The 14,874-nt window shown below is 30.6% G+C and overlaps 1 protein-coding gene across 1 annotated transcript in view; it reads right to left on the bottom strand.

Annotated features, from left to right (window-relative positions):
- LOC105364333 (amyloid beta A4 precursor protein-binding family B member 1) overlaps positions 1 to 13,147 on the bottom strand; it is a 137,411-nt gene extending 124,264 nt beyond the window's left edge. Inside the window, exon 1 of the mRNA XM_011502231.1 lies at positions 12,839 to 13,147. Coding sequence (XP_011500533.1) covers positions 12,839 to 13,121 — 283 coding nt within the window. The 5' untranslated portion in view covers positions 13,122 to 13,147. The remainder of the gene's footprint in view (positions 1 to 12,838) is intronic.
- Positions 13,148 to 14,874: the final 1,727 nt, after the last annotated feature.

The following is a 14,874-nucleotide window of genomic DNA, read 5'->3' as shown; positions in this document are numbered from 1 at the left end:
CACACACACACACACACGCGCACACATACACGCGCGCGCGCGCGCACACACACACACACAAAATCCCTCCCACTAGCCTTTCCCGCCTACCCTCTATCTCTCTCACTCTGTATACTTTTCTCCCATTCAGGGCGCGCCTCTCCTGTTTTTCAGCATTTTTTCCGAACGTCGCTTTTCATCCCTTTCTCCCATTCTAACTATATCTGTCCATCCATCTATTCTCTTGCTTTCCTTTGTTCTCTCACGCCTTTCTTGACTCGTTCACAAAATAACGGAGCCCGTTAACAATCCCTCTTGGTGTTTATCAAGATTTAGAGCGGACGCCCATGCCGCCCTTCGAATTTAACGCAAGGATCGAGTAGATGTAAGAGGTGGGGTGGGAAAAAAAAAAAAGAAAAAGAAAAAGAAAAAGAAAATGAAAAAGAAAAAAGTCGCGACGTCTTCGAGAATTAAGTAGGCTTCTCTCGGAGATTCATTTTATTGCTTTTTTCCTTCCTTTAATAACATGTCTAATTCACGTTCCCATTTAACTACAATTTCGATGTACGACTTCCCATTCAACTGCAAATAAATTTCCTAGATTTACGTTTGTTATTAAGTTTTCTTCCATTATGCGAGATATATCTGGCCGTTGTAAAAGTATCAAGTTACATTGGTATACTTAAGCAATATAATAGATACACAACAAGCATTTACTTTCCAGTTTAATATTATGCTGCAAACAAATTTGCTAAACTTTAGTTACGTTACATTTACATTTCTTAACAATATATTTAGTTTAAACTGTATTCTATTTTATTACACTGAAATTTATTAAATAGTATTTTCATATGATGAAACGATAGAGATTGTTAGTAATGCTTTATGATAATATAATGTATTTCTTATCATTAATTTATTACTATAAATTTATACAATAATGACATTTACTATATATAATGTAATGATAAAAAGTTGTCGTGCAATTGGAATTTTATATTGAAAATTAAAAACTAATTTTTTCATTTTCTTGCAGGTTTTCTATATAATCAATGCTCAATGTAAATACAAAGGAAATATTTATTTTGATAAACAAAAAACATTGAGAAGAAGTTATAATATCAGTGAAATTAATAATTAGAAATATTATATGTAGAATATCAAGACCAATGCGTAAGTTTTAAGAACATCGAGCTAAACGTCCAAATCAAACTATACTTGGATAAATTTTTTATTTTTTATTATTATTTATCCGAGTGAAAAAAAGCATTTAAAATTATGTCGAGAAATAAAAATAAAATTTCGTATATAAAATGTAATGTTTCTTTATTAAATAAGATTTTATTTTGCAATGAATATTAACGAATAATTAAAATTGCTATTATGCTAAAAAAAAATTTTCCTTTTAATTAACTAACTTCAACAATTGCAAGACTCAAATTCATTAAATTGCATTGCTCAATCGTGTTGTACACTTCCTTCTTATGAGATTTACTATTCATGGACTATTATCTGTTTGCTAATGTGATAAGATAAAAGGATTGACACGAAATTATGAAAACACCCGTAAACTTACTTTGTTTTACATATAAGATAAGCAGTTATGTAATTATTTTTAAATTTTTGCAATTCAAGCGTAATATAAATGGCAATGAAACTCAATTACATATAGATATGTAGACGTGTATTATGGTGAAAACGAAAATTGTTCTATCATTTTCTGACTTTCACTTCAATTTATTCAACAGTCCTTACATTTCCCAAACATTAAACTGAAATTAAAATATCTATATATATATATATATATATATATATATAGTCATATAGATACAAAAATTTTGAGAAATTTATTGAGAATTACTAAATAATTTGTTGTATCTACGTATTATTCAGAAAAAACTTTAATTATATTATATGTAAAAAAAAAGTTGCAACTATTTTCAAAAATTCAAGCTCTATTGTTTCAATATTATTAATTCGAAAATTTATTGTATTTTATTTAGGCAATATCTTAAAATTTCTGGTGTAAATACAAAATAGTTTTCAACAATACATACATGTATAATGTGAGAGAGAGCCCAAGTCATAGAACGCAACTAAGTGTACTTCAACTCAATCTCCGCACAAATCTCAGTTCGCATACTTGATATTCGGTTTTCCCAGATAATGGAGAACTTTACCAGATAATTTAGAACTGTACGTAGTATAGAAGATTAATTTGAAAAAAATTATTGTTGTAGCATTTAATTGCTAAAACAACTCCATTTGAATGCAATGCAAAGTTGTATTTTGTCATTAAATTGTGCATCTCTACATGATTATCAAGCCATACAAACTTGTTTATATTTGATTTGTATGAATTCTCAAATTATATATTTTAATTATAACAGCAAAGGCTTCGTTAGAGCAAGCAATTTTTTAAATTTAAAATGTATTGTTTTCTTATTACAAAGGACAATTTGTCCAACGATCATTGATTACGTTGCAAAAAAACTCATTTTTCGAGAAATTCAATTTTCTATATAAAAAAAAAAAAAAAAAAAGTTAAATTATATACGGATGAAAATTGTATAGAATTATATTATTCTCTCTAGATAGAAGTGAAGAGTACGATTTTTCGAATATTATGCCAAAACATTACGATATACAATATTCCCGAATAGCAGCCCCAAAATTAATTTGATTACATTTTCGAGGTTCATTTGCAAACTAAGCTCTACAATCATTCAAATTGTAAATATTTATTAAAAATGTATGCTATGAATATAATTAAAGTAAGTTGTTGCCCACAATACGGTTATTAGGCGCTGACACGAATAGCATACAAAATTTTACGTTGAATGAATTATGTATGGAACCTTGGCTATGACCATATCAATCATTTTATAATAAGGTTAACCGTATGATTTCAGAGTCTACGGATAATGTAGATATAATTATAATATGGTTAATGAAGTATAAAATGAGAAGACTGAATCTATTAAACAAGAAATTAATGATAGTATTAGTACATAGAGAGAAATTAGTGAAACAACTTCCATCTTTCAAACTAGAATGTACCATCCAAAAGATCTCTCATCAGGAAAAAGTAATTCGATATAGCTAGTGATTTTTATATTTTATCTTATATATAATGGATTAATAAACATCAATAAGGCTGCAATCTTGATGATATCATTAATGAATCTAATTACTACATTTATTATGTAGTGACAGAAGCATTATGAATGAAGGCACTTGTTTATGAGCACCACAATATACTCGTTCGCTGAAACGTTCAAAAAAAAACAAAGGAAAGGAAAATATCACAATATATATATATATATATATATATATATATATACATGCAATCTCGATACGGCAAGTTAAAGTCTAATTGAAAGCATTCAAAGTTATACGTTTTAAAGTTAAAAATTAAATTTTTTAAACTTTTAAACTGCATTTTTTCAATCGCTTTCTTATCAAAATATCTTTTTTTATTTTATAATTTTATTAATCTATTAAGATTAATATATATATATATATAACACAGCGCACACGCACAGATATATCGTTTTTCTTTTCTTTTTTAATTATTCTTACCCTTTTTTTATAGTTTACCGGACACTTATTTTAATAATATAATAATATATTAAAAATATATAATACAATACTAATCAGATAGTAATAAATTCGTGTAAAGTTGTTTAGGCACTTGTAAAAGAAAAAAATTGTTAATAACATCGATAAAATCTAGTAAAAGTTATACGAATGTCTTGTAAAGTAAGGAGAATCGTGTGAATAAATATTATATTGGAATAATTTCATAATGTAAGGAAAATTCTTGAATAAATGTTCAAGCAAATTGATTTAAGATTAAGCATAAAAATACTCTTAAGGCCGCGTATTTGTAATGTAATAGTTTGAGGTAAATTGTAAAAGCAATAACTACGTGGAAAAGAAATAAATTGTTGTCTGTCGATGAATCGTTCTATGTGCTGTGTTTATTTTCAATTACAAAAGCTCGTTATAATAATGGCGCGGATTCACATATGCAGACAAAAAGAAGCAATATAATTGAATTGGAGAGTAGCAGCAAAAATATTGGCTTTTAAAATGCGTTCAAGCGTTTTTTCTAAATACCATACTCAGATTAAAAACAACATAGAAAGTTCAAATCATCGAGGATTTCAAACGCATAAGAACCTAAGAAATAGAGTTAATCGACATTTATTCATCATCCAACACACAATAAGACACAATACAAACATAATATCATGAACTTATTAGCTATGAATTTATTATGCTTATTAGCTATTATATAATTACTTAATAATTATCATGCCCTTATTTATTATACGTCTGTATGTAATATGTGCTATTAGTCATGAATTTGATAAGGGGAACCTGTTAAATAATTACAGCTCGGATAATCCAACTTAATACTACGGAAATAATCCAAAGCGGCCGGACAAACCTGCTGCTGGAGATAAAAGCTCTCGATGTACTTATACCTTTTTTTCCCTTTAGTCCTTCCTTTATCTTTCCCTTGTATGTAGAAAATCTTGACAAGTCAATAAAGCCAGACGAAAACTAAGAATGACAGAGCCGAAGGGATGAAACGCCCAAGTTGTTTGAAAAAGTGATGTCGAAAGGTAGAGGCTGAAAGAGGCTCGTTAAAACTCGACATTGCGGACGAATTGTTGCATGGCGGCTCTGTACGAACCAATCAAAAAGGCGAGTGAGTGGCTCTCTTGACAAAGTACAATGGAGTATAATGAAAACAACAGAGTGCGCAATGTTTTCAAGCATTATTTCCCGTACTTGCTGCACCAGACTCGCTGCGCGTATTCTCCGAAAATCATCGCTATCCATCATTTCCTTCTTTCTTATTTATTTCATCGTCTTATATTTATCGATGCTTTTGCTTATTCCATTAGCTCGTAACATTCGCTGACTCACGTTAATCCTCCTACTCCTCCTCCTCCTTCTCCTTCTATCGCTAATTCCGTACTTTGTACTCGGCATTTCTTACCTCTCAATTACCTTCGATAATTAAACTAATGTTAAACTTATAAAGCAAAGACGCGAGTGCGTCTAAAAGGTTCGTCGTACTGTCGTTAAACTACGTGCCAAAAAAGATTTTTTCCTTTAATTGAGTTTTTCTTGTACTCGTGTCACATAAGATTGCACTTATTTACAAGTATTTTTCTCAGCGTTGCTGTGTATTAAAAAATAGATGAAAAAAAAATTCAATTCTACCAACATTATTAATTGGATGGAAAAAATTTGGTTTCTTCTAATTCAACTTCTATTACTTTAACGCTATTTATACTCTATCTTTAATATTTAAATAAAATTCTATCACAATAATGAATTACCCTTATAACTAGTAATTAGAATAAATACGTATCCTATGGCAGAACATAATTTAATTTTATGAACGTGTCGTGAGGTTGACTTCTTTCATTAATTATTAAATAAGATGTCTCATGAAATCTGAGTGTAATGTCTAATTGGCAGCGCCATTATAGTAAATAATCCACCAAAGTTCTTATTCCCAAATAAAACGAGATCCATTAAATACCAAAGATGACCTTTCTTCGAGGCAACCGATTTAATAAAATTCTTTACTTATAGCGAAATTCGCAAAACTCAAATACCTCTGGTGCAAACAACTGTACATCATGACTTTTTAGCTTACGATAATTGTAATTAATATTAAGTCTGGCACATTCTCGATCCTTCGAGCACAGATCAGTTAAGTACCGGATAGTTTTGGGAGAGGGCTGTTTCTGGCAGGACCGCAGTAAAACGCTGCATTTGCGATGCAGCTGCACTTCGATCGCGGGCATTTCTAGCGTATGAAATTAGATAAATGTAAAAAATTTGAGGTGATAATACGATAAGAGTTTATTTTAATATATTTCATATCGCGCTGTTCAATCAAATTCAATGTAATTCTTAAATATCATACGAAGATTCGTCTAAGAACATACGAATAAAATGAATAAAACATTGAGAATAATCGTTAGGAGCCTACTTGACTATAAATTAAATACGTAGATCTGCTCGCTGGTAGATTTTTGTTGCCTTTTTTTTTTTTGTTGTTGTTGTTTTTTTTTCACCGAGCTAAAAATCTAAAATCTATGTATTATTATTCAAATCTCTTTCACATGCTAATCATCGAACGTTAAATTCATTATAAACATGACAATATTAGAGATTAACAATAAAATTAGCAAATAATCTCGATACTGTCGGTTGTTTATTGCAGGACATTCTATGCAATAAACGGAAGAGAGAGAGAGAGAGAGAGAGAGAGAGAGAGAGAGAGATTGTCTCCAGAAGATGCGTATGTGCGTTTTAATCAGGTTCAACCTCCCGAGTTGGTCAGTACGACTGTTACAGGTTAGTCATGCTTTAGACACTACACGAAAGTACCAACGACTCATCCTTATATAATAACGAGCACCTTCGAATTCTTTTACGCAGGACATCGCATTGAGGTATAAACATCTAATGCTCATTCCGCTACTATTTACAGAGTGATATATTCTATCTAAGCCTGTATATATATATATATATATATATATATATATATCCAAATTCACAATATAATTTTTTCACTTTCATTAATTATAACAAAAAAAAAAAACAAAAAAAATAAATAAATAAATAAATAAATAATAATGCTTGCAATAAATATAATAGTTTAGGTCAAATGCTAATAATATAGATATAAGACTGTACAGGAAATATTATCATTTTATATATAGTATAAAAAAAAAAAAAAGTAATTCTATTTAAAAGAAAATTATTTTTTCGTTATCATTTGGTTGCATACATCTCTATAATCGTTTCTTTAAATCTCCATTCTGAGCTCATATTGAATTAATGGATTACATAAAATGAAACAGTAAGCTGATCCTCCCTCTGAAAAATTATTTCAGCCTAAAGTCGTCCAAATAAACGATTGATAGGTTTTCAACGACGCATTGTGCTTCGAACAGTCAATATTGACGCAAAAAACAAAAAAAAAACAAAACCAACCAAATAGCACAGCTGATCCAGATAAATTCAAAATCCATTATATACCATTTTATTTCAATAATTGCGTATATGCATATGGAATGGTACAGTTCATAACAACAACAACAACAACAACAACAACAACAAATAATAATGATAATGAAACTTCAAAATCAATGACAAAGTGAGTGTTTGTAATTCAAAACACATATTTACAGTATTAAATAGTTCAATTTACAAGAATTTGATAACTTGTCATTCAAAATGTAATTGCATTCATTAGCTTTTTTTAAAGGACAATCTCTATTTATTTAATGTTTAAAAACAGGATTTGTTAGCTTTTTTTTTTTTTTTTTTGTATTATCAAGCTATCAAACCGAGTCCTTATTCACATCAAAGCTATGAGTTTTAAAAAGTAATACATGTACGAAGTATTCTAGTGAACGTTACCGACATTTTATAAATGACATTGCGCCCATCAAGCATCTTATATAAAATATCTTACAATATGCTACAAGACCTCTCCCGTAGGAGAAAAAACTAAAACTAGGGGACTATATTTGATAACTATTGAATTTTCAATCTGATATATTCGTAAACATAAATCTTAAATACACCTACTGTATAATCCCATGTGATAAAGGATCATACTCATGATCCGGGGGAAATCATTTCTTCCATCCTGCCTAACATTTTATGTACAACACTTTCATTCACAGCTATCTCCCTAATAGTTCTCTCTGTCTAGTCGTGCTTAGCAATGTTGCCTTATATGTTTGCGGTATACCCCGATTGTTTGGGAATCGATTGAGCCGTTAGGTAAATGGCTCTTATCGTCTACAAGACTGGGTCTTATCTTCTTTTATTCTTCTTGTACAAATCAGATGGAGCACGCGGCAAATGTTTCACCGTCGTTCGTCGTTCGTCGTTCGTCGTTCCTCGTTCCTGCGTCTTGGATAACTAATTAAATAAATATTCATAACGAGTATCCAATTTAATATTCGATACGTGCCCTCGTTTATTTCACTAAGCCCTTTAATCTGTATTGTAACGTTATGTATCCAAGCACATCGACGCACATCGACGCACATCGACGCACACCAACTCACACAACCAAATCTATCGATTTATGAATATTATTATTATTATTATTATTATTATTATTATTATTTATTCTCTTGTTATATATTTCATTCATTAAGGCTAACATTGGTCTTGTGACTCTTATAAGATATAATATTGTAAATCGATTCTTATTCGCATAATCAAGTGTAGCCAAGCTTTGAGTATGTTCTTATGCAACTTCATATACACGTATTTGTGCCTCAGAATCATAGGTAAGGTAGTTGCAAAGAATTCTATAATGCCATCGAGATAGTTTTTCAACCTATAAATTATGCATATCGATTATTTATTAGTCTTTCACAAATTTATAAATACAACACGTGAGAAATATCGACTTTAACATTATGAATTGTGCTTACGAAAATTGCATAGTAAACGAGATTTTTCTCGAACTTATTACTATATGATACGTAATGTCGTATAATAAATGACGATTTTTGTTTGAAATTGAAACCTCGGGTCTGTTTATGCATTAAAGTCATTCGTATTTACACGTTTACATTAATTTCATATAATCTTTTCAAGTTATAACGTTTTTCAAAAACTTCGGTACTCACGCGCACGCGCATTTTCCAATATACATAATGCTTTGATAGTAATTCTCTTTGCCGGCTGATAATTGATTAATGTTGTTAATTTTTATTTTCGAAAAATATCGAAAAGCACTTACTGGGGCATGTATGTACGAATTTTTATATGAAAAATCTTATAAATATAATAAATCGAAGGATACAAGACATATGAAAGACATGAAGCAAAACTAAAGTACACATACTAGTATAATTTTCCACGTTAAGTCTACGTTAATAAATATAAATTTACCAATTCTGATATCAGTGATATTCATAACGATATTCGATATGCATTATAATTATACTAATTATATATATTATTATTTTATGAAAATTTATCCTAATTATACAAATTTATCTAAGAGAGTATTCCTATACGTCAGCTGCACGTACACAAATTCCATTATGCTGATAATAGATGTACATAACGTGATGATAAGTATAACAAGGTAAAACAACAACTGTAACACAACTTGTTATTGTAAAGACGTGAAAATAAAAATGTGTATTATTGTAATAAAATTCGTGGCTTGCTTTATAAAATAATTAAGAATATTTGTCGTAGATATAGAATTTAGAATCATACAGGACAGATAACCATATAGGACTAATTTTCGATCGCGGTTTCAATAAGTTTCAATAACTTATCAACCATGAATCCAACTAAATATTCTCGATCTTTCAAACTATTTGCTCGTAGCATCTATTAACGTCATTGTAATCTTCGTAGTCCTTCAAATAAGTCATTATCTGATGGATTCGTGGCTGTTATTCCATCTATTGTAAATACTTTCAGAGATTAGTGAGGAATGTATAGCTTTCCGAATAAATGTTTAACTTGCTAATGAACACTTTATCATCTATTTCAAACATTAGCTTCTCGATATTTTATTTTCCTATACTATTTCAAATACAAAACTTCAATTTATTTCAATAGTTTTTACAATTATTATCTTCGATTACATTTTCAAGAAATAAATATTCTAAATTACATTTATAATGTTATGTACAAAAAAAAAAAAAAAAAAAAAAAAAAAAAAAAAAAATTAATCATGGAGATAACTTCAAAACATTTGCTTTGAATTTAAATCGAGAAACAATTTTGCGAATGGAAATATCGATTCACTCCTTCGCGTTACATGATTGGATAGTTGATTTACAATTCCAATAAACTCCATGAAGGAGAATGTAAGCAATTCATGATGATTAGAGATGAATAGAGAGAAAATGAAAATAAAATGAAAAATGAATATCGACGTCTTTTATAATTAGAGAAAAATTATATAATATTGTGGATTAAGGATTTTGTTAGAGTTTATTCGAAAAATACCCTCTACTTGGTATGTAAATATATGTGTTGTTTCTTTGTCTAAATATACGTGTAAATATATGTGTTTCTTTATCGTGAAGCATTCACATCTATTTATACGCATATAAGTGATGACGCTTACCTTCTCTATCTTTTCCTCTCTAATGGCCAAAAAAAAAAGCTCATGTATAAAAAGGTAACCTTATTATTTATCTAAAAATTTATGATAGTTAACGTGAATCCCAATTTGATAAAGTTTTATTGCAATGTTAATGTAAAAAATGAATAGAAATATAAATGGTAAAAAATTATTATTTGAATAATTATAGTGATAATTTGTGAATCTAAAGTCATAAATTTATTTATACATTAAGTAAATTAAATTACTTTTGTAAACCCTATTATAATTATAATGACGACGTTAACGACGATAATGATACTTATGATGATGACGATGACGATGACGATTATTATGATTATGTTGATAATAATAATAATAATAATAATAATAATAATAATAATAATAATAATAATAATAGCTATAATAATAATATGTTGTAAGATTTAATGTTTTTCATATTATTAATATTATTTTAGATAATAATTGACAAATAATAATTATAATAACGTTTTATTTTAATCCGTTAATGCTGATATGTACGCGATGTTGATAGAGTGTTCATTTTGACTGTGAGTATGATTTGGACAAGAAAATGCATTGTCAACATTGATTTAACTGGATAGAGTTGCCCTCGCGCATCACTGATAGATATCATCACAGAATCGTAAGATTTAAGGTTTTATTTTAGGAGTGATTAAAATTACCGCTACTTATTCTACGGCTACATTAATTCTTTTCAATAATTCCAAATCAAGTTTTATTGTTAATGATTATTATTCATAAGAGAGCAATGTAACATATCACGATAATTCAATCACTGAAAATTCGTTCATCCATATTATACTTTAAATCATATTGTTATTGTTAAAACTTATTGTTGTTATTATTATTCGTGACTATTATTATCGCTGTTATTGTTGTTATTATTAGGTGCCCCGTATGACGTATAATCGACGGATATTAGAAGGTTACAATTCCTTGCGATCAAAGTACTGCTACGCTAGAATAGGCATGAACTTCAAATTGTTTGTGCAAGAACCAACATCTAGTTCACTTTCAAAAGCAAATCAATGATTTTTACCTTTTTCTTTTTATTAATTTTCAATTTCCTAGATGAATTTATATAAAACACGTTTACGGTTCTCCGCACAATTTTTCATTGTTATTTATTTAGCTTTATGAATATAAAATACAAATACGTAACAATTTTGTGCGCGGCTATCGGTATATTCTCTTTAAAGTTTTCGGTTTAACGCCATTGAAAAGAATTAATGCTTCGACTGTATTTGATAGGAAATATCCGAGCATAATTTCTTCCGGAAATATCAATTGAAAATTACAGTATTCGTTCTATAATCATTACTAACTTTTCCATTCTAAAGTTCTTCAAGTATTTAGTTTACAATACAATTATCAGTATTTAATTCGTCTTTTTTTTTATTTGATGAGGATAACATAAAAAGTATTTGATTAAATAATTTATGCAATGACTTTAATTGTGTATAACAAATACAAGTTTTATTTATTTAAAAGCAATCATGTTATATCAATTATTATAGTAAATTGTGCAATTACTTTACAATATTATGATATAATGAAATTGCAAGACCATTTACGAACTAAACATATTTTACTATTTCAATAATAATTTATGAATGATTTATATTAATATTTAGTAAAAATATTTTTAAAATTGCATCGATACATCATATATATAATACTTAAAAATATACATAAAATTTAATGTCGCAGCTTATATATTATAATTAATCGTTTTTTTTTCTTCTTTTACATATTAATTTTATTTAAAAATGAAAAAATCCATTAATGGTACAAACGATATTTTAAAGACTTAATAATGACCAAGTGATTTAACAATGAACTAAACAATGAAAATCTAACATATTTATCGCATATTAACAGCAATTATAATAATTGCATATAAATATAAAAGATAAAAAATTTATTATTTATAAGAATTATTAAACCACTTATAGAAATATTTATCTATACCAAATATCAGTTAATATTATTGCATAATTGAATTGCGTGATTACGATATTATTCCAGGACAGTAAATAGACAATATAATATCTGTATGAACGAAAATCAAAAGATTTAAATTAAATGCACTCAAATTAAGTGCGTATTAATAATAATTAATTGGATTTGCTTATTATTAATGTTAATAAGACATGCCCTTGAAATCATTATAAATTTAAAATATCGTATCAATTATAAAGTAAATTAATAAGTCCAGCCATCTCTCACTTACACAATGCCAACGAAACTTTATTAATTTATTATCCATTTGCACGTGAAACCATTCAAATACCATTACAGCTTAAAGAAGATTAATAACGATTAAATTAATGTGAAACCAATTTTATCACGCGCCATATGTTATGAATGACAAAATGGAGCTCGAACTTCCAAATAAGTCGTACAAATAATAATGCTCTGCCTAACTTGATCAACAATACGAACTCCAACTTTCTGCCAAGCGCTGATGAAAATGAGAAAAATACACAATCCCCCATGAGAATTACGGGGAATATTGGGAACGATGGCTTTCGCCAAAATAGCCAAGGCTTATCAGCAACGGCGTGCGGCAACTCGCGATCTCAGCCCTAAATCTACACGGCGCAGGATATCGTGTGACGGACACACGCCGGGGGCACATTAATATTATTAATATGAAAAACATAATAAGCGGCTCACCGAGCAGCACGTCCTCGTCGATCTCGTCCTCGAAGCGCAGCTCGAGCTCGTTGAGTCCGCCCCGATTGTCGAGCTGCTGCTCGTCGAGCTCCATCTGCGAGTGCGGCCAAAGCTCGGCGGCGAGGAGCTCCGCCAGGATGGGCAGGTAGGGCGAGCCCGTCTGTGGCCTTGGACTCAAGCCGGCCCTAAGGCAGCCCGGCAGCCAGAGTCCGAGCAATCCGCAAGGTACCGTGACAGCACCTGCACTCGCGAGGCCGCCGTTCACCAGCTCGCCGCACAACATAGGGCCTCCAAAGCCACCCCCGTCGGCCCCGCTGACCTCAACCTACCGAGGTACGGCTGAGTGTTGTTGGCTGCAGCTCCCCGACCGGGCCCTCCTCTTACCTGTAACAGCCGAGCATTGTCCTCATTAATTAACCGGGGGTATTCGAGTCTGGATCGCGCTCGTTCGCTGTCCTCCTCCATCGCGTCTCGCACTCCACGCCCGATTCTCGATTAATGCGTGCAGCCCCGCACACTCACCAATTATCCAATCATTTTTCCAATGCTGCCATTTTTCCAATAATAATCCACAATATTGCCAAACATTCCATAATATTTCAACTCTCCTTACTCTATTACGTCACTCTGTGGCATTTCCGCGGATATTAGTAAGCTGTTGTATGCACGAAAGAGATACAGAGAGAGAGAGAGAGAGAGAGAGAGAGAGAGAGAGAGAGAGAGAGAGAAATACGATACCTTCCAAGCATAGTCTATTTGTTGACTCGAATGCACGAGTTTACTCGGAAATTTCTCAAACTCCTTTCTACCAACCCTCTTTCGATCACTTTACTTTCAAAGAAGACTTTTGCCACCGTATTAACAGATGGAAAGCTGCTGGACAAAAAGCTACCGAAGCCACTACGATAATGAATGTTTCACTTCAGAAATGATAATTATAAAGCGGCAATTAGTCAAAAGTATTTGAATACGAGGCAACGAAGCAATTGCGATACAAACGACACATATTGCGGATTTATCCAAAGAACGCGCCATTTGTCATTGCCGAGCTATAATTCCCAATGCGCTGAAAGTTTGCGCTTCTTCGATATGTCGCATGAGCGCCAGTGCAATGGAAACGTCACTGCAAACATTGAACAAGGGCTGACTATCGTCGGATTCCAGTATGCGAACTTAAAAAATTCAGTAGCTTGAGTAATTCCATCGATTGCGTAGCTGTAAATACGAGTATGGCCGCTTGCAAAGTCTGACTTTAGCATTTACCAAATGTATGGATGGGGTCAATGGAATCTGGAATCTGGAAGACCGACAGGTCTCTGACGATTGTACAACAATAGATTGAGTATAATTAAGCATAATCGGTACGTTGAGAGTCAATGGGAGTGAAGATAACGTTAACATCGTCCAAACAACTAAGAGTTTTCACTTGTGAATTCTAGCCATAATAATATTAACTGGCAAATGATTTTTCATTTCTCTTTCTCTCTCTCTCTCTCTCTCTTTCTCTCTCTCTCTTTCTCTCTTACAAAGCATTGCAAACAAATTTGATTCTACATAAATATATCTCTGAATATAAAGAAATACTCGTCGGATGCTATTAATTGCTCTTACAACACAACTCGGATCTTGTAGATTTTTACTGAATTTACCACCTTTTACCACCGAATTTTTTTATGTAATAATATAAAATCATTGCTAAACTATTAATATCTCCGTCTCTGATATATATATATATATATATATATATATATATTCTCTCAAAATTTAACGCTTTAATTGGAATAATCGAGAATTCCGTTTGTAATAAATTTCAAGCTACAAGCTTTGCCGTTGAATTTATGAGTTTAATACTTTTAACGCATTAACAATAAAGACTTTCGACCTTTTGCTACAATTTTCTTTCCTTCCTTCATTTGAAAGCTTCGTTTAAACTAAGTTAAATCAATCGATAGTCTGACAATTTGTTTACGGGCAACCTTATTGTATCAATCAAAAAATTCATCATAAAATATCCTAATATAATAATAGTTTTATTA

The sequence above is a fragment of the Ceratosolen solmsi genome, unplaced genomic scaffold (genome assembly GCF_000503995.2).
Source record: "Ceratosolen solmsi marchali unplaced genomic scaffold, CerSol_1.0 scaffold31, whole genome shotgun sequence".
In the NCBI taxonomy this organism is placed as follows: Eukaryota; Metazoa; Arthropoda; class Insecta; order Hymenoptera; family Agaonidae; genus Ceratosolen; species Ceratosolen solmsi.
Note: the sequence above shows the minus strand (reverse complement) of the source record. Positions and strands in the feature narration are given on the sequence as shown.